The 23,817-nt window shown below is 41.5% G+C and overlaps 2 protein-coding genes across 3 annotated transcripts in view; one reads left to right on the plus strand and one right to left on the minus strand.

Annotated features, from left to right (window-relative positions):
* BCL2L13 (BCL2 like 13) overlaps positions 1–11,907 on the minus strand; it is a 39,288-nt gene extending 27,381 nt beyond the window's left edge. The window contains exons 1-3 of one of the 2 annotated variants that reach the window (XM_068660446.1): positions 11,731–11,907; positions 8,020–8,209; positions 673–780 (exon numbers count right to left, since the gene is read on the minus strand). In XM_068660446.1, the coding sequence (XP_068516547.1) occupies positions 673–780; positions 8,020–8,140 (229 nt within the window). In that variant the 5' untranslated portion in view covers positions 8,141–8,209; positions 11,731–11,907. Of the gene's footprint in view, positions 1–672; positions 781–8,019; positions 8,210–10,472; positions 10,492–11,730 lie in introns of those variants that run through there. The other variant, XM_068660441.1, reaches the window with a different exon arrangement.
* Positions 11,908–12,024: 117 nt separating this feature from the next.
* On the plus strand, positions 12,025–23,046 carry ATP6V1E1 (ATPase H+ transporting V1 subunit E1). Its single transcript, XM_068660457.1, has 9 exons — positions 12,025–12,200; positions 14,959–15,024; positions 16,499–16,608; positions 17,097–17,163; positions 18,996–19,085; positions 20,324–20,392; positions 20,785–20,879; positions 21,758–21,845; positions 22,423–23,046. The coding sequence occupies exons 1-9, from the start codon at positions 12,168–12,170 to the stop codon at positions 22,483–22,485; spliced, it is 681 nt and encodes a 226-aa protein (XP_068516558.1). The 5' UTR covers positions 12,025–12,167; the 3' UTR covers positions 22,486–23,046.
* Positions 23,047–23,817: the final 771 nt, after the last annotated feature.

Consider the following 23,817-nt stretch of genomic DNA (forward strand, 5'->3'; position numbering starts at 1 on the left):
TAAGCTAATTTTTAAGCCAACCCTGATGGAGCACCAAGAGACCCTCTTTTCTGTGGTAAAATTTGCTCATTTGCAGCAGTACTACAGCATGACTTTTTAAAACCATATTCTGTTCATGCAACCTTTCCCTCCTCTGTTTAAAATTTCTCCTAAAAGTCTATGTGGATGAACATAAAACAGATTTAGAGTCTTTTTACTTTGTATTTCCAGTCTGAAACACACATGCAAAGCAAAGATTATTTCCAAGTTATCCCTTGCTGGGAGTCCCATAAAAGCCACATCTATTGATCAAAGCACGTCACAAAAAATAAAACTGGTGGAAGTGAGAAATCTGATGGTTCAAGTCCACACACCCTGAACGTTAGCTGCTTGAGTATGTTTTCCCTTCTGCCATCAACTGGAGCAGCTTTAAGGGCTGCTTACATTTCATTATTTATAGTAGCCTATTAAATGCAGTTCAATTGCTTGCTTTGGCTAGACTCCACCACTCTGCACCATAACATTTAACTATTTTACTTCATGTGACAATGGGTAGAAATGCTAGCTGGGGTGAGGAGGGGAGAAGATACTCAACCCATCCAAATATATCTGTAACTAGAGTACCTGCTATAAATTAGCCACTATTATATGGCACAGAAATTCTCAAGTGAAATGGGAAAATCCGAACAGCACCTTCCAAGATCTCTTCATCAAGACGTTTTAGCTCCTCCTCGATTTCTATTTTAATCTTCTCCAAAGCCTCTTTCTCTGAAGCATGTTGTGCCATAGGCTGTTGAGTCCCTAAAAGAAATCAAAGAAATGTTATATTTCAAACAAGGTAGATAAAGGAACGCACAATTTAAATATTAACTGTAAAGGAATTCAAGGTGAATATTTATTTCAGAAAGCAACATGAAATGTGATCCCTGAAGTGGTTATTATAGAAGTTTTATTAAATGAAACCAGAAACACAAACTTCTAGACCTGTTGAAGGCAGAATATGAGCTTTAAATGCAAATATTAAAAAGGTCAGAACACGTAACAGCTTTAAAAAACAAATTCATCTTAAAATTTAACACCAAAATCAAACAAAAGGTACTTAAACAAGCAAACATTAGAACTAATGCACTCGTTAGCAAACTACTTAAAAACAACATAGATGTCTTCAGAACTTACAATACCCAACCTTAAGATAGGCATAAGGTTTATTTTAGTAGTAAAATACTAAGTTTATATTGATCTCTGAGTATTTCTGTAGACTTCACAGAGTAGCTACGTCAACAAAGTGTCCTGAAATCTATTAACTGTGCATCATTTCATTGCTTGTGGGGAGCCTACAGGCCACAATTAAACCACTTAAGACAGGGTTCACAAGTGACAGCAGAGACAAAGGGCGCCACAATTGTCAGCCAGCTGTCAATTCTCGTTTCCTAATCGAGTCGTTTAAGAATATGAAATGTCTGCATATTCCCAGGAGAACACATGCTGTGCTTTGGGATCACAAAGACACCTTCTGCGTGCTGACTCTGGGAATCTCGTCACAATAAATTGTTTCAGCCATATCACTCGGGATTATCTCAATCATTTTCATTATTACACTTTAGGAAAAAAAGAGATACAGACCTGTTTCCAAACAGGGAAAGGTATTTAAAGCATTTGAATCTTTAAGGTAATGCCTACTGAATGTCAACCTTTCCAATACAAGGCAGTATGGCAAGTTACTCAAATAACTGCTTTCTAGGACAGGTACTGATGCAAAGGCTAGATGACTGGGACAGTTCCACCTCCAAATTCTCACTATTAGTTGCTTTTTCTTTGGGCTTGCTCATCTCCAGTGTTGGCCTGGGTTTCTTCCATCAGCTTTCAAGCATGTCTTTAAATACCATTCTTAAAGCACACGACAAAAACTGTTCCACTAATTGCTCTCATTTTCACTACATATCACTAAGTCCATAGCCTACCATTGAAACTTTCTTCTTTCTTTCAGTTCCTTAAAACGTTCTCTTTAGAGCTAAAACAGAACTCTGTTATATTGCCATGTATATAACAGTGAGTTTTGCTTCAACTTACTCTTTAAATACATGAATGAAATTGGCCATGGAATTTCCCTTTGCTAATCCCCTTCTGGCCATTTCCTTCCCTAAGTTTTGGGCCAATTACCAGTCCTCATTAGCATTAACTCATTAGTTCAACAGTATTGGTGACTTGGTTACCCAAAACACATTTTCTTAGCTCTCCTACTTCTGAACACTCCTTACAATTCTCTTGGGGGACTTCACACCCTCCCACATCTGTGCTTTAAACACCATCTCCTGGCTGAATTTCTGATAATATTGCTCACAACCACTTTTCCTCACCCAACCACGGACAAGTCTCAAACTTATCCTTTCTACACTCAACTGCCTGGAGCTCTACCTGGACATCTAGACCCCATTCCACTGCACACTAAGCCATAACCTGGTGCTATATGAACTGTTTTCTTTGATTCATCTGTTTAAATCAACTTAAATTTACTGTGGTCATTGTATCACCTTCCCCTGTTCTCCATAATGGGCACACAATGTGTGGAAACCATAAGAACAGTAATACATGCAGAATAACTTTAGCTTCTGAAATCCCCTCCCGAACAGTCTGTCACTGAGCCATAAATTCCAGAGGGGAACAAAATGTTCCTCTTTTTGGTTAACGAACAGACACTTATAGCGCCTTGTCAATGCCCTTCAGGCTGCCTCTTTGAAGGGCCGTACCACGGCTTCACAGCCGAGCGCAACAAGTATAGGCAAGCCCTAGCTCTTATTTGAACCTGCACTTCGCCCTGTACATGAAAGGAAGGAAGGTGATCGGAAGACTTCCCGTTCTCACAGGACTGATGTGACGATGATCACACATGACAAGCTGTCATACTTGATAATAAGTCACCCAGAAAATGGAAGGAAGAGAAATTCCATTGCTACCAGCATACAAAAGAGCTGTTTAGATAATCACTGCTGCAGTCAATGGTTTCCATCTCGTAACACCCACAACTTTGCAGCAGCTGCTGATTCCAACAGCACCTGACTATTCAGACGTGCCAAAACATCAAAAACCTACCCCTCGTGGATGAGTGACTTTGCACTGTTTGTCCCCCTAATTACCAATGGACTTGAATTTGCTGCATTTGAATGCTGACCCCCAGCAGCAAAAACTGCACCCAGTATTGGGAGAATAGTGATTCCAAGAGCAAAGTTCTAAGTGGGCAGCATCTTTCTCCTCCTTTATACACCTTCTAAGTCTGTTGGCAAACAGGTAGAAGAAAACAGTAAAGATAGCTTCTAGTAGATAAAAAAACTACCAAAAACTGAGGACCCAACACTGTTAGCAGCACTAAACAAATGCAGTTCAACAAATTAGGGCCCCTCCAGGTCAGTCCCAATCCCAGACTGAGCTGTTCCCCAACCTTCAGCCTCGGAGGAGGAGGGATGAGAAGCCATGCATCACCTGGAGAGCCACCACACCTTACTCAACAGTGTTTGTGTTGCACTAAACCTAGCAAGAGACAACTGTGAAAGACTGTAGTGGTGTTTGCCTTTTTTGTCTTTCAACAAGAAAGTCTTTGATGTCACAGACTGCTCCCGGTTCTTTCTTCTTCTTTTATGCCTGCAATTGTGATGTACCACTATCTCCATTCTCAAGTTTTTCCTGATGTTTCTACATCAACTTCTGTAGGGTAGACATTCAATTAAAACCATATTTTCAGCATGGCCCCAGGATTTCTCTAATATCTCCCACTTTTCAAACAGACAAGAAAAAACACATACAATTCTGCAGTCACTGAGGTGACAGAAATATAAGAAATCTCTTTATAAATGTATTCACTTTTTTCTTTTCAAGGAAAATATTTCCATTGCCCCTGCAAACTCCAGAATCCAGACTGTCATATCAAATCAAGGTAGCCCTTGATTTTAAAAGGTGATTTAAAGCATCCCTTTATAAACCATAGGAAGGCTTTGCTTTAAAGGAACTGAAAGAGTTCAAAAACAGTAAGAACCAACAAGAGATGAGACATCTCCAGCTAGCAGTCTATTTTTCTTGTGGACAGTGAGGAGGTTTAATTAAGTGGGAATTCACATTCCTATCAGGACTGGCTCTTTCTTGTCCAAGTCCCACCCCAAGAGCTCCCTCTCCTTGTCTGTGCTGAGGAAATAGCTCCTCCATAGCCATGAGCTGGATTGCTCCCACACACAACATGGGGCTCTTCAAGCTGTCACTTTTCAGCCTAGGTACATATACTTTGCCATAAGAGGGAAGTTTCTAAGGAATGAAATTAAACACTTGAAGTTAAGATACTTCAAAAACGCCTTAATTTCTTACAGACCAGCAAGAGGTGCTATGAAGGGTAAGTGAAGATACAAGGATGGAGTGCAAAGAAAGCAATGATACTGTCCCACAGCCACTCCACCAGTCACCTGAAGATGGAAAATTGTGCAACAACACCTACCCCACCCATTATGGTCAAACCATATAAAAGAGGTTAAAATGTTACTACACTTGGGTTTCTTGTAACAAAATCAAGACCAAGCAAGAGAGCCCAAAGGAAATGCAGTGAGGTAATTCTCCATGTAATTTGTCTGCGGTTTCTCTTTACTAGATAAGATGTCCCTGGAAGCCATCACTCCAGTAAAGCATATCACGTCTGCAAAAATTGAGAAGCTTAAAGATTTTACTTTCAGCTGTGTTTTGGAACAGAAAGACATATGTCAGAAAGGGAACTCTCTAGCATGAAATAGAAGAAAGCAGAGGTTTTAGGGAGATGACTGTGCCAGGGGAAGGCTGGTGAATGGATAAAAGCATTCTATTTCTTCTACCAATTGTAGCAGAGAAAATAACACCACTGTTCTTAGGAAAGACTGGTTTTGTTGTTGGCTTTTTGATTCAGATGCACTCTGTAGTTTAACCAGATTGTAGAAGTTTCACTAAAATCTGGGAGACTGTAGGAGGAGTCTCAAGAGAGGTACACAAACACTAACTACACCTGGTGTATCTCATTTCCCCATGTTTTAAATATATATGCAATGGAAAGAGAGAGAGATCTTCAACAGGTGATTCAAGGCAGCTATAATTAGGATCCTGCTCTGAACCGCCCTCTAGAGGAGTCTCTTACTCTCCAATAGGGAAGGAGATTGAAGAGATTAACATAATAAGAGCAAAGCCAGCCTTTCGGAATACTCACCATATATTTATTATACGGTACAGAAATCAGACAAAGAGTAAGGACTCACTTGGATCTAAAAAAAATGTCTGCGAGAAGAGTATCATATGCCAGAGTCAGTATTTCATATGAATGATATGCACAAAACAGAGGAACATTTTGCAGCTAAACTGGAAATCACCAACAAACATCACTACTTCAATTGTTTCCCATGAAAGGTCTATCAGCACAGTAAGTAGACTAAAACTAAACAAGGCAAGTGACAGGTACTCTGTATCAGAATCCTCTCAACTCATAAATCAGCAGCATTCAGCCACCAAGAAAGAAGCACTAGTGACTGGAGTTTTAAAGTACCACAAAAAGCATTTAAAAAAAAAAAAAGAGGAATTAAGGGTCAGTCAAAATATCATTTCTATGGTAGATGACACCACATGAAAAACACACTGCCAATAACGATGCAGTGTCATCTTATTGCTGTGCCTCATGTCTTCGTTAAGAAAAGCAGAAGTTTCCTCTTCCCAACGGGATCCTAAACAACAACAATTTCCATTTACTGGCTTTCACATCTCTTGCTCCAAGCACGTTTCACATGCCACCCTTGTTACTGTAATACCCAGCTGCCTCCCAGCAGCGCGTTAGGCGGTGCAGGTAATATCCATTACAGGCTGCTTGCTCTCTCCCTGCCTCTCCCCAGGGGAGGAGCACGCAGCAGACTGCTCTGGTGCAGCTTCCACCAACTGTGCAGCAGCCACGTGCTAGGCAACAGGGGGACACGGGCTGCATGTAGCTACTTAATATTCAAACAAGATGCATGGAGCACTTCAAAGCCAACACATGGCCGCTACCACACAGAGCCTGAGAGCATAACTGACTGCTCCATTACAAGCAGTGAGAAAAGAAGCAGGCAAAATGATTAAAAAAAAAAGTAACTGGTGGACAAATTAAAGATGTTGGAAACAGGCAAAGCAGAAAAGTAGCAGGGAAAGTGAGTTTGGAAAGAATGGAATAAATCCTTAAACAGAAGGATAGTCTTGGCACAGAGTTCAGTAAGAGCCTGAAGTCCATCCAACACATTCAAAACAAGAAACATGGAAGATGAAAAGCAAAGGAAAATTATTTTATCCACAGTTGTTGATCATGAAGTGATAAAAACACTGAAAGGGAGATCTCATTACAGCGAAAGATGACCAAGGGAGGAAAGGTTGCATTCACTCTCTGGTCTAGGGAGTGAGTGTGGGGGATATACAGAATTTCCTGTTTAGAAAGGAAGCAATGGGGATGACAGCACACATTTGGGAACAATTAATACTTTTGAGTATTTTAATTGTACAGTTGTAACATATATTGTTGCAAATTGTATAGTTGTAATAAATATAGGTGCATTTGCAACAATATATCCTGCTGTTACTCAAGCTAAAAAAAATCTAAATAGTATCTGAAAAGTATATCTGTTATCGTTGCTTAAGAGCTGAAAAGTCCTCTTAGCTGATAAGAAATTTTGTATTTAGGCATTTGTAGCTTCGTCTTTATAGTTTTATTATTGCTCTTTGATTCAAATATTTCTTAAAGGTTTCAGTACTAAGGAACTGTCAAAATGCTTTCTCACAATTTTCAAACATTTCAAAGGTAACAAGAGCCAAATTATAAAAAGAGAGCTTTAAGAGTAATTTTCCTTTCTGAACCTTGCACTTACAGAAGGAAGCAGACTCTTCCACAACGCAGCTCTGTACTTACTTGATACATTATCAGTTATAGACCACTTCTCCCAGATGGGCTGTTCAGAATGAGATGTTATTACTGAAGTGAGTACTTTTTCCAGCAAATGGTTTTATGAATCAGCATATTGGCACAAAGGTGCCTCTCCTTTCATGGGCTGCAGATGCAGTCACAGTGGAAGAAACAAACATACCTTAAATGTATAAAGTTTAGTTTTACACTATAAATTATATAGCCAGTATACACTATATGCTATAGCGCCAAACTGATAACATTATTTTTGTCATATCTTTCATGCTCTTCCTTTTCAGGCATTTCTCAGTTCATAACAGATAACTTCACTAAGTGACAGCATACTTTCTCAAATGCTTGCTCAAGAAAAAAAATATTCTGAAGACTGTCTTCTTTCCTTTTTTTTAAACATGCCTTCCTCAGAATAAGTTCTGAATCACAGGAACAGTAGCAATTGAAACATCATCAAGAACTGACAAGCCACCAAAACAATCTTGACAAACAATGTTGTTGAAGTGTTTGCCAACACAAAACAAAGGAAGTCTTACTACCTAGAATATGAAATACCATCTATCAAACTTCTTTTATTCTGCTTAACCTCCTGTATGTATAAACTTGTTCTGGAAGAAACACCTGACTCCGTGCAGTCTTTGACTTCTTAAAAATAAATGAACAAATAGACAGAGTGTAGGCCAGATTAAGTCTCACATCTCTACGCTACCACTGACTGACAACAACAGAAGTGTTAACATAATTGGACAAAACTATTTAGTACACGAGATTGCTCAAGTTGTCACTCCAAGTGTACGCTGGTAAACACCACCTCACCCCTGTTTAATTCTGCTTGCCTCCAAAAAAGCAAACGTGGCCTGATTTTCAAAGTTGCTCAATAAAGATAATACATATCTATCCTTCCTAATCTGAAGACAACTAACAAAACCACTTATTTGCTTCATAAACACTGATCAGCCTCAGCATAACTCCAATTAAAACAGCAATCTAAATAAGTTATCTATTTCCATCAGCATCTCTTCCCATTATTTTAAGTGAATAATGGGATTAGGAACTAAGTGCTAAAATAGTTTTTTTAATGTAAATAGATACATGTAATACGTAAATATTACCTTGAGTTGAAGCAGGAGGATGCTCCTGTGGCTTCTCTTGTGATAAGAGCCCCAGGTAGCTGAGAACTACATATTTTGTTTCATAGTGAAATCCTACAGGCACAGCAGTAGAGGACGCCATCAGGTTGGCTTGCAATGCGTCAGTGCTCTTATTGGGCACGTAGGGTTTTCTCTGGGTTACTGGTGAAAACTGTAAGGAAAGAATACAGTGAGGGTTTTTTGGTTTGTTTGTTTTTTTTTTTTTTAAGAAGTTGCAATAGGTCATGAACTCATACACAACAAGAAATTATGTAACAATCACGAAGTAATATCCAGAGTTTTGCCTTGCTATCCTATGCGTTCTCACTTTAATAAGAACTATGCAGAGTAAAACCAAATGCCCTCAAGTCTAGGGCCCTGTCTGACTGCTGTTAGCAGTGGAATTTCTCACTCCTGCTCGGCATACATACTCTCACATTAAAGCAAATTAAATAGTTCCTTGCCATGTGTTTTGCCTTTTAAATGCCTCCCAACTCAACCACGTACAAATATACGCACGCAGTTGTGCAAAGAGGTTTTAGGGATTCTGCAGCCTCAGTTAATTACAACTGAGAGTAAAAACATCAGCTTTAGAGGAATCTCCCTTCTCCTAAGCCTCAGATGAGTACTTTCTCAATTCTCTGCTTTCTCAAATTCTATGTTATGATGCTCAAGAATTTTAACGCAGAGAAAGTGTCAGTTGTCTCAACCACAATTGTCTCCAATTCATTTCATTGTTCCAACAGCAATGGAAAACACACGGTCAACAGAGGAAACGCCACACTCATCCTAGCGATTGGAAGAACAGATAGTCACGTGTCCTGGATTTCTCACCCAGACATTAAAACTCATAAAACAGAAATCCCTGTCTAACAGCAATGTCTGGTCAAAGAACTTCCCTGTTTCACTGTTTGTTTAGTTGCTTCTTCACACACGCAAATAACATCAGGAAAAACTCAGGTAAAGAGAAATAAAAATAATAATAAATAAAAAACATAAGAGACAAGGAAAAAAAGAAAAAATCTCAGAAGACAACAGATAAGTGGGAAAAAAAGGTATACAATTGACCAAAACAAAGTTTCAGACTAATCAACATGCCTTAGCTCCTTATGTTAGGAACGGGGTGGATAACTACTTCCAACCAACTTGGTACGTCAAGTAACACACAGTAATTGGATCTTCCAGACAAATTTTTAAAATTAAGTTCCCCGTCACTTCAAAGAGTCAGTACAAAATACTGACTCTTACAAAAAAGTAGTAGCTCACCCCTGGCCATCAGAGGAGATCCCTAACTGGAAGGCCAGCACAAGTGTTCATGCTACAGAGCTGGTACTTCACAGATGCAGAAGGAGCTACAGAGTTTACAAGTGTCTGAGTGCAGCTATGCTTATAAGAAATATTTAAGCCAAGTTTAAAACTTAAAGCAGTGAGAATGAGGAAAACCCTATAAGTACACAGAACACAAACTGGAACATCCCGAGAGGGCTCCTGATTACATTGGAAAAGCCTTGAGATGGAGAGAGAGAACAAGGTTCCCAAATCAAAGCACAAACGGCAAAGTAAGCCTCAAGATGAAAAGCAATCATAATAATAAACAGAGCAAGCAAAAGAAAAAAATATTGATCTGTTCAGCTGTGCAACATTTATAGGCTAACTTCTAACCCCCCTCCTCCCTGGAAAGGAATCCAGCTTAACAGCAGCACAACTCCTTACGGAGCATAAACAGAGCCACAGCTACACTGCAGCATCGTTACCTTGTGAGTAGGTAGCTTGGCACAGAAAAATTGTCTGGCAAACTAAAAGCTCTGTTAGAGGAAAAGAGTTGGTGGAAAATTGGCTGAGTGTTCCTTAATCTTCAGTAACTGTACTTTCTGAAACTCATTCAGTACTGGAAACAGAGGAGGACTCTTTCATGAAGACTATGCTTTGGGAAGCTCTGCCTCCTCTCACATATTTCAAAATGCTTGAAATCCTGCACCAGGAAGGTTCACTTCAGTCTTTGCTACAGCTTGAACTGTAGTAGTCATTCATACAGGAAAGAACCAATGTCAAAACTGTAAGCCAAAGCTCAACGTATCATGCTTCAGAAACATAAGCAGCTACAGCAGAGAATAAACACAGCTTTTCCACAACATACAGCTCCCCTTCAGCCACTGTCACAAACTGGGATTTTAATAAAGATGGGAGATTTGGAAACAACAACTGCTCAGGAGTCGATAGGATCATAAACAATAGCTGTGTTCTTCAGAGCAGATCAACAGCTGTGATCACCACAGCACCAGATGTAAAAGATGCCATTCAGCAACAAGCAAAAGCTCCCTGCTACAGCTTTGCTTTGTTCAGTAGAGATCCACAGTCCTGGAACCGAACCAAGGCTCTTCCTACGATGCCTGCAAAATGAATGGGAGCCCTTCGAGGCCACAGAGCAGACCTACCTGGGAACAGGCAGCCTGGGGGTGGGCCACAGAGGTCCAGGCACTGCGCTGTGCATCAAAGAACAGGGCTGAATACATAACAAACACCATTCTTTAAATCAGGATTTCAAATCAACACACAGAATGAAAGGAGAAAAAAATACAGTCTATCAAAACAAGAACGAGGCTCTGTATCAGCACAGTGATCCTCGTGCAACAATGAGGCCTAATTCGTGCCAGTTTTGGCATGCCTAGCTCAGCACCTGAGGGGGAGTGAGAAAGAGAAGCAGACCACAACTTATTTAAATAGTGGCTAATGCTTCCCTGGGAAAGGAGTGGAGAAAAAAAAGCTTCAGATGTGTAAAAATAAATTAATAAATAAAAATAACCACGATATATTTGGAGAGGTACTTTTATACTGAAGTGACAAGAGAGACTTAACTCGAATGGAAGAACTGTCTGAAGCTTCCCCTAAAAGCATCAGCCTGGAAATACACCTCAGGACCGCTGATCCTCCTCTGAGAGGAGCCCACAACGAAGTAACCGAATTACTCACTTTAAATTGTGAATGATTGTTTTTGTTTTCATGCAGAAGCAGGCAAATATTGACTCAGATACTGTAAACATTGCAGAAAAGACCATTTTTCGGGAACGAGTGGGTTTAGAAAGGGACACGCACAGCTTGAAGCACCAGCCCAGAGGAAGGAGAGCTTCCCAGTAGTGGGGTAAGATGGAAAAAGAGCCCAGGAACTGCTCAAGAGGGGGAGACAAAGCAGACGGGGCGGTGTAGGGAGCAGGGGAGGCAAGGCGCTGTGAGGAGCCTCCAAAATGTGGGCAAGGGGGCGACTGCAGGTTTGGCAGATTCATCTACTGCCTCTTAAAAAATAATAATAAATAAATAAATCAAAATTATTACGAATTGCTTCATACAAAGATTAAAAATTCCTTAATTCCTGCACCCCTGAGGGGAGAAGCCCTCCACTCGCTGTACGCGCTGGGCGCTGCAGCCTCAGAGGATTTTTGGCTTCCCCGGGTGCCCAACGCGCCGAAAAGTTCCCAGCCCAGCAGCACAGGCACGGATCGCCCCTGCCTGTGAGGGACGAGCCCCGCAGCGCCCCCGCTCCCCATTTTATTCCCCATTCCCCCCCCCCGAGCCCCGCGACCCCCTGTAATGGCCGCCCCCCCCCTCCCCAAAATCGCTGCGGGAGGGGGCGGCAACCACAGCAACAAACGCCCGCCGGGAAAGCCGCCCGCCCGCCCCACCCCGGCCCCTGCTCACCTGCGGCGGCGGCGGAGGGGGCGGGGCCGGGCCGGGCCGGAGCCGCCTGAGGAGGGGGGCGGGGGGCGAGGAGGAGAAGGAGGAGGGGAGGGGAGGGGGCGAGCGCCCGCGCCGGGCGGAGAGGGCTCGGCCCTAATTTGCCGCCGCCGCCGCCATGATGGAGGGGCGGGGCCGCGCGTCACGGCGCGCGCGTCCGCTGCGGGCTTGGGGGGGGGGGCGGCTGCGCGCCCGCGTCACGCGCTGAGGGGAGGGAGGGGAGGGAGGGGAGGGGAGGGGGGGGTGACGCAGCGCCATGAGGGGCCCGCCCCCTCCCTCCCCGTGACGTGAGCGGGCGAGGCGGCGGTGGCAGCCGGGAGCCGAACCGGATCCACTTCGCTTCGCTTCGCTTCGCAGCGGCTCCGCGTCCCGCACCCCGCACCCCGCGCCCCGCAGCAGCCATGGCGCTCAGCGATGCCGACGTCCAGAAGCAGGTGGGGAGCGGGAAGGGGGCTCGGGCTGCGAGATGGGGGTGGGGGCAGAGGGTTTACACGGGGGCAGAGGGGGCGGCGGAGGGAATGGGTTTGGGTTTTTGTGGGGCGGGCACCCAGGGGTGAGCTCGCAGATGCCCCCCCGCCCCTGCCACCCCCTCAGGTGCCGCCTTTATCGAGGCGCCGCCGCCACCCCCCGCCCGCCTGCCCCGCCGCCAGGCACCGTCCCTCAGCCCCCTGCCCCGGGCACGGCGGCCCCCGCGCTGGGCTGGGAGCGTCCCCGGGGAGGGCACGGCGCCCTCAGTGGCACCACACACACCGCGCACAGCCGGCACCGAGCCGCCGGCCGCTGCTGCAGACCGCACGGATCCGGCCCGGGCTGGGCTCCGGCAGGGCACGGGCAGAGCCAACGAGCGCCCCGTGCGCTTCGTTTGCAAAGCTGGCTGCTTGCATCCCTCTGTTCCCTCTCCCTGAAGGTTGTAAAAATAAAGGTGACCTGCTCGGGGCTTGCCCAGCTGCCGTGGGTGTGAGCCGCAAAGGTGAGCTCAGGGTCTGTGGATACACCAAACACACGGTGCCGATGGAGTTTCGCACCTGCAGCTTGCCTGTAGGGTTGCGCTGTTGAACCTGCAGTGATCCTGTTGACTGGAAAGGGGCACGCTGCTGATGGCACCGCTGTTCTACACGTGCATAAACCCTGGTGTGACCCTACCAGCTGATCCTCTGAAATCTTAACTACTGGCCACGGCACTTTCAATAATTTTCAGATTAAAAATCATCTCCACTCATCAATCTCGGATTTGCAGAATCACAGGGTTGCCTAGGTTGGAAGAGACCTCAAGATCATCGAGTCCAACCTCTGACCTAACACTAACAAGGCCTCCACTAAACCATATCGCTAAGTTCAACATCTAAACATCTTTTAAAGACCTTGCTTTACTTGCTTTCTTTCGGCAATAGTGTTTAATCAATCATTACATCTAATACCTTTAGGTCTGGAAGCCACACTCAATATCTCTTTTCATTCCTACGAAGAACAAAAAGGGATTTCAGTACAACAAACTACAAAAGCAATAACAATGTTTGGTCTAACCAGACATGGCAAAACAGATGACATATCGCCTTGCTTCCATCTTATTCTGCTTTGTTATACAGAGGATATTTCTTGAACATCTGAAACTTTTTAAAGAACTCTTCCGACATTTGGAAAATAAACTGGAGGAAGTCACTCAGTAATATAAGGGTTACTGTTGCTGTAGAAAGGTCCTTAGTTTCCTTCAACACCAGGGTATTTGGTGAAATTATTTACATGTTTTATCTGCCTCTTGTCCTTTCTGAAATGCAGATCTAAAGCTTGATTTGATCAGCTGTCAGATCAGACAAGTGGATAAGATAAGAAACTGACCTTGGAGGTAGACTCGTGCTTAGAAGTGTTGCAAACTGGAGTTAAAATAAAAATGGTTGACCTGATTTTGAGGATGTAGATACTGTCATTCACTTCTTCCGCTGTATGTGCCTAAAATCTTCCGCTTGTCTGTTCACTTCTGGTTTTTAGTTTATGTGGGCATGGTGCTGGCAGCGCATTGGCTCAGTTCTCAAATTGGCACCTTTCTTATCTCTTTAAAATGTCTCATTTCAACATGAGATATGAATAGAATCTTTCATGCAATTTTATTCAGACCAGATTTAAATGTGTCTTGTCATTAAGTGCAAGCAAAAAGGAGGGTTTCGTGGTCCACTTGAGCATGCAGTCCACTCCATCTGCGCTAGGAAATGGCTGTACAGTTAAGTTTCCATTTAGTTGGGCATTGCTCTAGGTTTGAACCTGAACTTAAGCCTGGTCACAGAATGTCATAAGATAAATAAGCAGAACTTGGTATAATTTGGTTCCCTGTCTTTGAGCTCTTGGGCCTGTGCTTGATAGTGTTTTGAGATGCTTTCAAAAAGTTCCTTCAGGCTGAACTTGTTAGTGTGTACCCATCTCTAAAGCAGCATGTGATAGACTTGTTGTGGTCTCGATCAACTGGTGCTGCTCTCTCTGTTTCCTTCCCCAGCTCCTCCAAACTAATACGCGACTACTTTGTAAAGTCACCTGAAGTTGATCTGTACAATGGCATTTTTTTTAATTAAACTCATTTTTCTCAAACCAAAGACCTCTCAAGTTTTTACAGCATTTATTACATTTTTCAAGAAAGATTTCTCAGATGTATAAACAAACTTCTGCTTGTACAGACTGGGCCGGAGCGGTCAGTAGCCCTTTGCTTTGCTTTGCCAGTTTCTGGTGTGGAGGGCCCAGGTTTGTGTAAATGACACTTACATCTGACTTAGAGCAAGGGCTCAAGGTTCATCTATACTTCACATGAATGTTGTAACAAACAGACTACTTTAATTTTACTATGAGAGGATTTTTTTTTTCTTTACTACTGGAGGAAATGTCCTCATTCAGTGAAGAATGCAAATACTCAGTTTCAGGCTTATATAATTTAAAATGTTGTTTTATACTTTCATATCTATGTACATTTTTCTAGTGAACCATCACAGAAACTTATTTAACAACGTAACAATTTGTTTTTCTTGGAATCTGTGTTAAGCAGAGGTGACTCTGTGACCTATATGCTCAATTTAATTCCTTCAAAAAACAACATTGTGATATAAATTAGTAAGTGGAATTGGAGGGGGCCTACTGTATGAATGGGGAATATGTTTCTACCCATCAATGTCCTTTCCAGCAGAAAATGGTTTCTTTTCTCTCTTATTACAGATCAAGCACATGATGGCTTTCATTGAGCAGGAAGCCAATGAAAAGGCTGAAGAAATAGATGCAAAGGTAAAATGGAAGTTCAATGTCAGTAAGTGCAGAAGGAGAACTGCTTCTGACATCCTGGTTTAATAGCTGCAGTCTGAGCAGTCTTAGAACACTTCTGTAAAGTACAATTTGCTTCCCATTCAGTTATTATGTAGCAAAAATGATACTACCAAATGTTTGCTAACTTCTGTGAAATCAGAACAAAACTACTGAGTTGGATCTGTTCTTTTGGCCAGGTTTTCTTAGTGGTTCTTAAACGTGAATTTATTCCTACCCAAGTTCACTCACTTTTTTTACACAACCAGGAGCACTGAATGGTAATGAAAATAGACTAAAGTAAGTGAAACACCTTTCCCTACCTCCTATATACAATTCTAATTTTTGCTTCATTTCCATAGCATGTTAGGCAGAGACATTAGTAAGAAGTTGAAGCAAGGAGGCTAATAATCTAGCACAAATGTTCATTCGTGCGCAAAAATGAAAAAGGTGACAGTTAAACTGTCTGAATTGGGTTGGTGAAAGCTTGTTTTGTAAACACTTTCATAACTGTACCTGAACCTGTGTGGCCACTTGCAGACTTACTTCCAGGTCTGTTTTAGTAGGTGTCCTGGGGAACTACACCATAAACTTATAGGTAAGGCATGAGCTGAACTATTTGCAGAATTCCTCAATACGGCTAAGCCACAAGAGAATGAGTTTGATATTAACCCGGTGATAGAATATGGGTGTTCATTGAAGTAGGAGTAATGGTGCCTTATGACCCTAACAATCTGCATTATATCAACACTAAAATATATGTTGAGTCCAGTACCAGCAAGATGGATTACTGTTAATTTTTATCTCCCATAAATGATTTGATCGGCAAAACTGTTTAATAAGTTCTAAATCAGGTATTGCTCTTAATCTCCAAAGACGAGTCAGAAGTTGAGATTGGATATTCAGGTATAAACTTCCCATGTGTTTGTGGTTTCACATGCTAACAGGCTAAGTTTTATAAAAATGTAGTAGCTATACTGCCAGTCTCCTAGTGTAAGATTTAAGAATTACTTGTAGTAAAGCACTTTGTGGGCACCGAGTGGGTTATTTTAGGTAGAACCTCTTGTAGACAGAAATGAGACTAATTCTGTTTAAAAAGAAAAAAACATGCCTGGAGCTCAGATAGAATGAATTGTATTTCCTGACAGCACATAATATACCCGTTTTGTAATTGTATGCCTGAGGAATAAACAGTGCAAGGAAACGTGTTAATCAGAAGAGACATACCAATGAAAAAAGCTGTATCTTAGCAAGGTTTGAGTTCGGAATTCAGCAGGACATGTACTGAACTCCCTTTGACTTGCATATTGGTTGAAATGCCTTGTTGATGTGGAACCATAAATTGTATCGCCCTAGCTTATCTGTAAATGCATTCTTAAAGCATGGCCATTTCATTTGATTCTGTTTTTTTCAGCCCAAGGAATCAATTTCCGCTTCAGTTATTTAATTTTTACTGTAGGCAGAAGAAGAATTCAACATCGAGAAGGGTCGCCTTGTTCAGACACAGAGGCTGAAAATCATGGAGTATTATGAAAAGAAGGAGAAACAAATTGAACAGCAGAAAAAAATGTAAGTTACTTAGGTTAGATGGTTGGCTTCAGAGCCTGAGCTGTCATCTTATTATTAATTTCATGTAAAACCATTTTTCCTTTGCAAATGGGCAAATTGTAGCTAATGTATTGAGCTGTAATTGTGAGGTTCTAATTTTTCTGGGGAGTAATTATCCAGCGTGAGCTACAATAATATAACAGGTAGGAGGTGTGCTGAAAGAAACTTTGATTTTTCTTTATGTGGTTAATGTCTAACACTCTACCCTGGTTTATTATGTGGGAGAAATGATTGTGTTAGGTTCAGTTTTGGTGGGTCTAGTGCAGTATGGGGTTCTGCATTATAATCGTTAGCATGGATTCAGAAACAGGTTCAAACAGATGAACAGGCTTTGTTATTAAACACGGTGGCATTGTTACCTTTAAATGTAAAATACACAGTTGAACACTGACAGAACTACAACATTTAAAGTCTGATGGACTGATTCAACTTTGTCATGCAACTTGCAGTCAGATGTCCAACCTGATGAATCAGGCAAGACTGAAGGTCCTCAAGGCAAGGGATGACCTTATTGCAGTGAGTATCTCTTTAGTAAAGACAGAGGTTCTGTTCCTACCATCTGTTGGGAAATGATCTTATCCATATTCTGAATGAAAATATGATTTGTGATTGAGTAGTATTTGCTTCAGCATACTTCAGATAGCTTTCCCAGCTAACCTGAAAAGTCATTAAAGATTTAATCTGGCTTTACTAATCTGCTTTAGCTTATTTTCAGTTTCTATTGCCTGTTCTTTTCAGGAAATCCAGCTCTCTGCCAAGAGCATTGCACTTACTAGTTGTATCTATCACTTAGACGATAGCTTATTTCATTAAAGAACAGAAACCTCTTGCACAGTTTGTGGAACTTGAAGTTCTGTTTGCATGATGTAACATCTGTTCTTTAAAGCTGGTGTGGCTTAAGCAAGTAAGTTTAAAACACCACTCACTGTTGTTTTTCTGTCACCTTTAGTGCCCACTAGCATATGGAAAGGTTTGCTTCTTGTTTTAGTGGGTGACTGATCTCTGTGTGCATGTGTAGGGTGAGTGGTCGTTTACCAGAGCAGGCTACATTTAGTCTTAGTTCAGCCTTACACCACCTGTAGTGTATTCTCATTTTGCTTATTATACAACTTGCATGTTTCTTAGCACTGCTTTCCTTACCCTGTCTCAGAAACAGTCTGAGTGTTCTGTGTTCTAGCTAGATGGTGCTGTTGAGCTGTTGGAAAAACTGCAAGACCTGTAGAAACCAAGTATTAAAAAAAAAATGGTAATGTTGCTCAAGTCAAAGCTGCTATGAAAAAGGAGAGTTAGCAAAAGAAAATGGCCAGTTAATTGGTTCTTCAAACCTAGTTTCAAATTTTTAATTGTATTTACAGTGGGGAGAAAAGTGGGTAGCTAAAGAGCTAACTCTATTGTGATAGACTCTGCTGGGTAATCTCTTCCTCATTTATCAGCTGACTCAACCTCATGCTTCTGAGTAATGCATAGCACTCTTCCTTATTTTAAAACCTTTGAAGTCACATGCTGCTACCTCTTTCTTCCCTTATCAGATCTTTGGCCTCCTTTGTGAACAATAGAGAGGAGCACTTCCAGAAACGCCGTGTTACTCTAGAGTGGACAGTATAACTAGATTTGACCGCAATGTTGAATTGTGATAGTCGTACATTTTACTGCTGATTGTGTTAACATGCACTCTTCTCTTAAACTCCACGATACAGGACATTAAAGAAGGATTTATATCAAATTTTAAAATTCCTTTATCTGAAGTAATTATAATTATGGCTCAGTTCTAAGAGCTTTCTGAGTTGATTCAAATTTCTTCAACATTCAGTCCCATCTGATGTTGATTTGCAGAATAAAGACATTCAGAAACAACTACTTCAAATCAAAAATAAGCGTTCAGTTTTGAGTTTCTGCTTGCATTTACTTATGATTAAATTTATCCAACCTGAATGTTTATTGATGTAAGGATAGGTTAGATTTCTTAACTTGACTACAAAGCTGAAAAGGTTAGTTATTTGAACAACTTTATTAGTTTACATTAGGCAACCATTTATAACATATTTAGTTTGTGTGAATTAACGTTGTAAATACCATCATTTTACTACTGAGGTCCCCCTTCTTCATGAAGAAAGAATTGTGGTCTGGATATAGTGTGTTTGGATCAGGGCAGGGAGGGGGGAACTGTTTGGGAAGGATGTTGTGCCATGCACATAGATGAAGGTCTAGCTTGGATGAACACCAGCTGGAGTGTACATTTACGTGTTGGCAGGGTGTGATTGCTATAATAGGAGTACAGAAAGTTGGTAGGCATGAAACCAAATGCCAAACAGATGGGCTCTGCTGATCTGATTTTCTTCTGAATGTAGGATTTGCTGAATGAGGCCAAGCTAAGACTTGCCAAGGTGGTGAAGGATACTGCCAGGTACCAAATGCTGCTGGATGGACTAGTTCTACAGGTAAATATTTAAATCGTACCAAATAGATGATTGCAGCTCTGTCCTCCCCTGCGTCTTTCTTCAAACATAACCTACTGTAGATGTTACAGTTGTATTGGAGTCTAGATCAAATGTTGCTGGATGATCTTTGAGCTTTAAACATCACTTCTGCTATGTCTTTTGATCTTAGATTCTGAGCAGATAAAGCTGCAGTTTATTTTGCGGTATCGAACCTAGTAGACCAAGCAGCTGGCTCCCATTATAAGCATGGTTGCAGATGCGCACACATACGCTGTAACATGCACGTTTAGGATGCACACTTTAAACTTCTGTCGTAATTAGTTGGAATGAGTCACTCAAATGCACCTTTGACTAAAGCTGTTCCTTCAAGCCCACAAGTCAGTAGTTACCACAAAGCTAGTCCTGGCTTTGACAGATTTATTATATTATGGTAAGCATTTGTGACACATACAAAGGCAAATTGAAGCTTTGCTTACCTAGAATACCACCCTCTAGCCCTGGAACTTCACTGCTGGAAATCTGCTAAGTGTTGGCTAGGGTCACTTCTGCAACCACTAGTGCCACCCTCTGGTATGAACGAGTCCTTTTGCCATAAACTCACAGAAACCAGCCACAAACTCTCCTGTCTGTAGTTTAATGACAGAGTGTTCTTAATAGTGTTCCCTTCCAGCTGGTGCTTCCAATTCAGTATTTTTGTTTCCTTGTCACACTTAGGGCTGCTGCTGCTGTATATCAAACAAACCTGTCTTGTTCATGCAAGCTGGCTGTGTCTGTCTTGGCTCATTAGATTTGATCCACTGTAGTGCTCGCATGTTGCTACAGGAACTGCAGGGCTGGAATTATTAGAACAGGCACCTGAAACTGCAGCCTGTCTTCTCCAAGAATGGGCAAGCAGGCAAGCTGACGCTCTCTTTGGACAGCAATGATCCTTACATACACGTGTACATTGTCTGGGCAGCTCACTCCTATGACAAACACGTTTAGTTGCACTTGTGTTAGCTTAAAGTTTGGAACACAAAAACATGATCTGTAGTTGTAGGCTTTCCCATATATCATTGCCATCCTCTCAGAATGTCTGCATGGGGTGCACTTGCAAGCAAAGAACTCATTAGAATGAGTAAACGTTGTCAGGTTTTGTTTTTCAAATTGATCAGCTCGTTTCCTTTCTTGGAGTTAAATAGTTCTAAGATGATTAAAATGTCAGTTTTCTGATACTGTAACGGTTATCTTTTGTGCAGGGATTCTACCAGCTGCTTGAGCCCAAAATCGTTGTTCGGTGCAGGAAACAGGATCTCCCTATGGTTAAGGTAAGACACCTAGAATTACGACAGTATCCTTGCTCATGAAGGCTGAGACCTGATTGCAAATATTTGCTGCTCAGATCCCATCTGTGTGACAGGGAAACACCTAAAGCATGTTTTCAAGCTGCACTTCTGTTGCAGGTACAATGCAAGACAGCAAGTATGTGCGTCAAGTCAGGGATCATTTCCTTGCTTGGGTATTACCTAGGAAACTTTAGACATTGCTACAACATTAATACAAATTAGTTTTGGCTCAAAAGCCAAAAAAAATTTGCTTAATTAAAAATAAAACAAACCCCAATTCCTTCATTTTAATTACTGCAAATGAATGAGCAACTGAATCCAAGTGATGTGCTATTGCTTATCAATGTTAATTGGAGGTTTATCTTGTGTCCTAGGCTGCTATACAGAAGAGCATTCCAATCTACAAAAATGCCACAAAAAGGGATGTGGATATTCACATTGACCAAGACAACTTCCTGCCAGAGGACATGTAAGCAAAATGGGAGTCCTTCATGCAGGGCGCTAACTTAAATTGCAAGCCACAGCTCTTACTAGGACAGTCTTGGAAAATTATGTATGTAATATCCCTGCAGTGTCTACTGCTGTTCTAGTGGAATTTGGCACTTCTTTCTCTTAATCAAGTACAGATTCTGTAGCTTCCTCCAGACAAGCGCTCTCAGTCAAAACTGTCAGTAAAAGCTTTGTGCAACCTCCAGCCTGTTTCTCAGTAGTGAAGTATACAATAACAGCATGTAGAAACTTAACTAACTATTGTGTTTTTTTTAGAGAGGGAGAGTGCAAATGTAGCTCTGCTTTCTGTCTCAAGAGGAAGCAAACTGAGTCATAAGGAATCATGCACGGTGCTGCAGCATGATGACTTGATGGGGTTTGTGTCTGTTAGGTCTTGCAAGGCTTTATTTCCATGCAGTATGATAAAGAACATGGAACTTAACTGTATATTTTGAAAGTCAGGGATCATTTTTTTATGTATGAGCAAGCAAACAAAACTTCTAGCACTCTTTTTTTCACTTCCCAAAATCTAAAAGTGTTCTATTAATAATAAAAAACAGTCTGAAGCTGTTTTGAAGTGACAAATTTCATAGCACTGTTTGTATTTAGATCATGCTAATGAGTATCCTTGTATGTAGCTGTGGTACCCAGTGACTGAAGATGCTTTACAACGCTACTTCGCTGCATCGCTTTGTGCTTACTCTCATTAAGGCATGATCAAATGTATTTATTTAACAGATGAACAGCTACACCTCTGGCTTTTCTATAAGAACTCATATGGGGTAATGTCTCTGCCAAATTGTAGCTTTGAGATGTATCATAGCTGTCATGACTTTTATTTTTACTTTTCCTTTCTAGTGCTGGAGGTGTTGAAATTTACAACAGTGATGGTAAAATTAAGGTTTCTAACACCCTGGAAAGTCGGCTGGACCTTGTAGCTCAGCAGGTGAGTTTTTCTCACAACCAAGGTGAGCAAGATATAATTAGCTAGTTTTGTCTTGTAATTAAATCCTAGTGTTTCCAGTGAACAGTAACAGTTCCAACAGTGTGTGGGATCAGACTTTCAATACGGATGACAAGAAGTTATTTTTTAATGGAAAGAAACAAATTACCTGCTGCTTGCGCTTCTCTAGAACAAACATGGCTTTTCCCAAAAATGATGCCTTTTGGACTAAGCATAAAGCTCTGGAAGTTATGGTACCAAAAGACTTTTATGACTATGCTGCAGTCAAGATGTTGAAATACTGAGTTTAATTTCTGAAGTTTGCTTGAGTACTAGAAACATTGGCTGAAACCTTGTATTCTAACTGAAATTACTAGCTCTTGCATCTCTTCCTCATGATGCAGTACAAGTAGTCCTTTAATTTATAGACTAGCAGGCAATATGTGGTCAGAGAAAGGCTTCAGAAAACACAAAATAATTGACTTCTCAATTTTGAAGACTAGTCTAGCTATCAAACTGCCTGCAACAAGGAATGCTCGGCAGTAGTATTGCGTGTAACTGATGTACTCTTTCTCAACAGATGATGCCAGAAATCAGAGTGGCTCTCTTTGGTGCTAATGCCAACAGGAAGTTTTTGGACTAAGCCTCTACAAGAGAAGGTGGGATCTGTTCCACTGCCATACTGAAGGGATGCAAAAGCATCTGCTAATTCGAAATCTTGAAATGTAACTTTACTGTGTCATCCAATATCTCTTCTTCAATGGAATAATTTTGCCTACCTGCTGTGCTTAGCCTCTCCACTTGTGGTTAGAATGTATAGCTTAAGGGATGTGAAGACATGTATTCAACCAAAAGTGACACTAGAAAATGGAGGCATTTGGGCTCTTTGCTTTCCTTGCACTGTTGTGGCCCTGTAAAGACCAGTGGTCCATTTAGGGTCACTGTTTTTGCTTTGGCCTCACCTCTTGCAAGTTGTCCAATCTGTGATGTAAATTGCTGCGCTGCCCAAGGGAAATCCCTTTTCAGTTAAGGTCTTCAGTGTTACAGAGGGCATGCATTCCTTCCCAGGGTTAGTAGTTTGATTCATGTTACTTGATCAGGCAATTTTCTGTTCTGTATATGTGATTTAAACAAACAAACAAACAAAAAAAGCCTGAGCCTGTAAAACTTTATTTATTAAAATAAAAATGTGTGTGTGTATGGAGTTCCTTGTAGTTTCTCTCTGGAGGATTGGCAACAGCCTTTGAAAAGTGGGCTTGTGTGTATAGGGACTTATTACAGAGAACCCACACATAGTAACTATTCTGTGAAGCTAGAATTCAAGCTGGTGGAGTCTGTAAAGCTAATTGCTTGAGTAGTGTTGGACTGGAGGCAAGCCTTTTGCATAAGACTCTACTATGAGCTCCAATCTTCCTAAAAATGAATCAGTAGTTTTGCTATGTGATCCCTCAGTCATCTTTCACAACAGAAATACAACTGCACTGTTTACATACAACTGCACTATTTACATACAACGATCTATTTCCAGGTAGAAGTTTGTTGATTCTCTGAAAAAAATCCAAACCATACTCCTGTAGTAAGTATGACTGGGGACTTGAGGAACAGCAGCTGACTGTCACAACTATTCTCTTAATTGTTAACCTTTAGTACCTTACCTTTAATACCTTAAAGTTTAACTAACACAACTGTCTTCACTGCCTAACCTGTTAGGATTTATTAACGCTTGTCGTTTGCTCCTGCAGTGATGACTAGTGTTGTCTCCACCTCCTCTGGTGTAGGACAGAAAAATTCCCTAGGTGGCTTTCCACACTACAAGCCTCTGTCAGAGTACCTGGCTCTTCACCTAGTGTTCAGTTCTGAGACTTGCTGCGTGGAAATAAGGAACTGCACAAGCAAATTACTGCTTGAATGTGTTGCAGTCATCTTCTCTAAATACAGCAGTGATGTAAGGATTCTACATTGTGCCATGAAGAGT

This window comes from Anas acuta, chromosome 1 (assembly GCF_963932015.1).
Source record: "Anas acuta chromosome 1, bAnaAcu1.1, whole genome shotgun sequence".
Taxonomy (NCBI): Eukaryota; Metazoa; Chordata; class Aves; order Anseriformes; family Anatidae; genus Anas; species Anas acuta.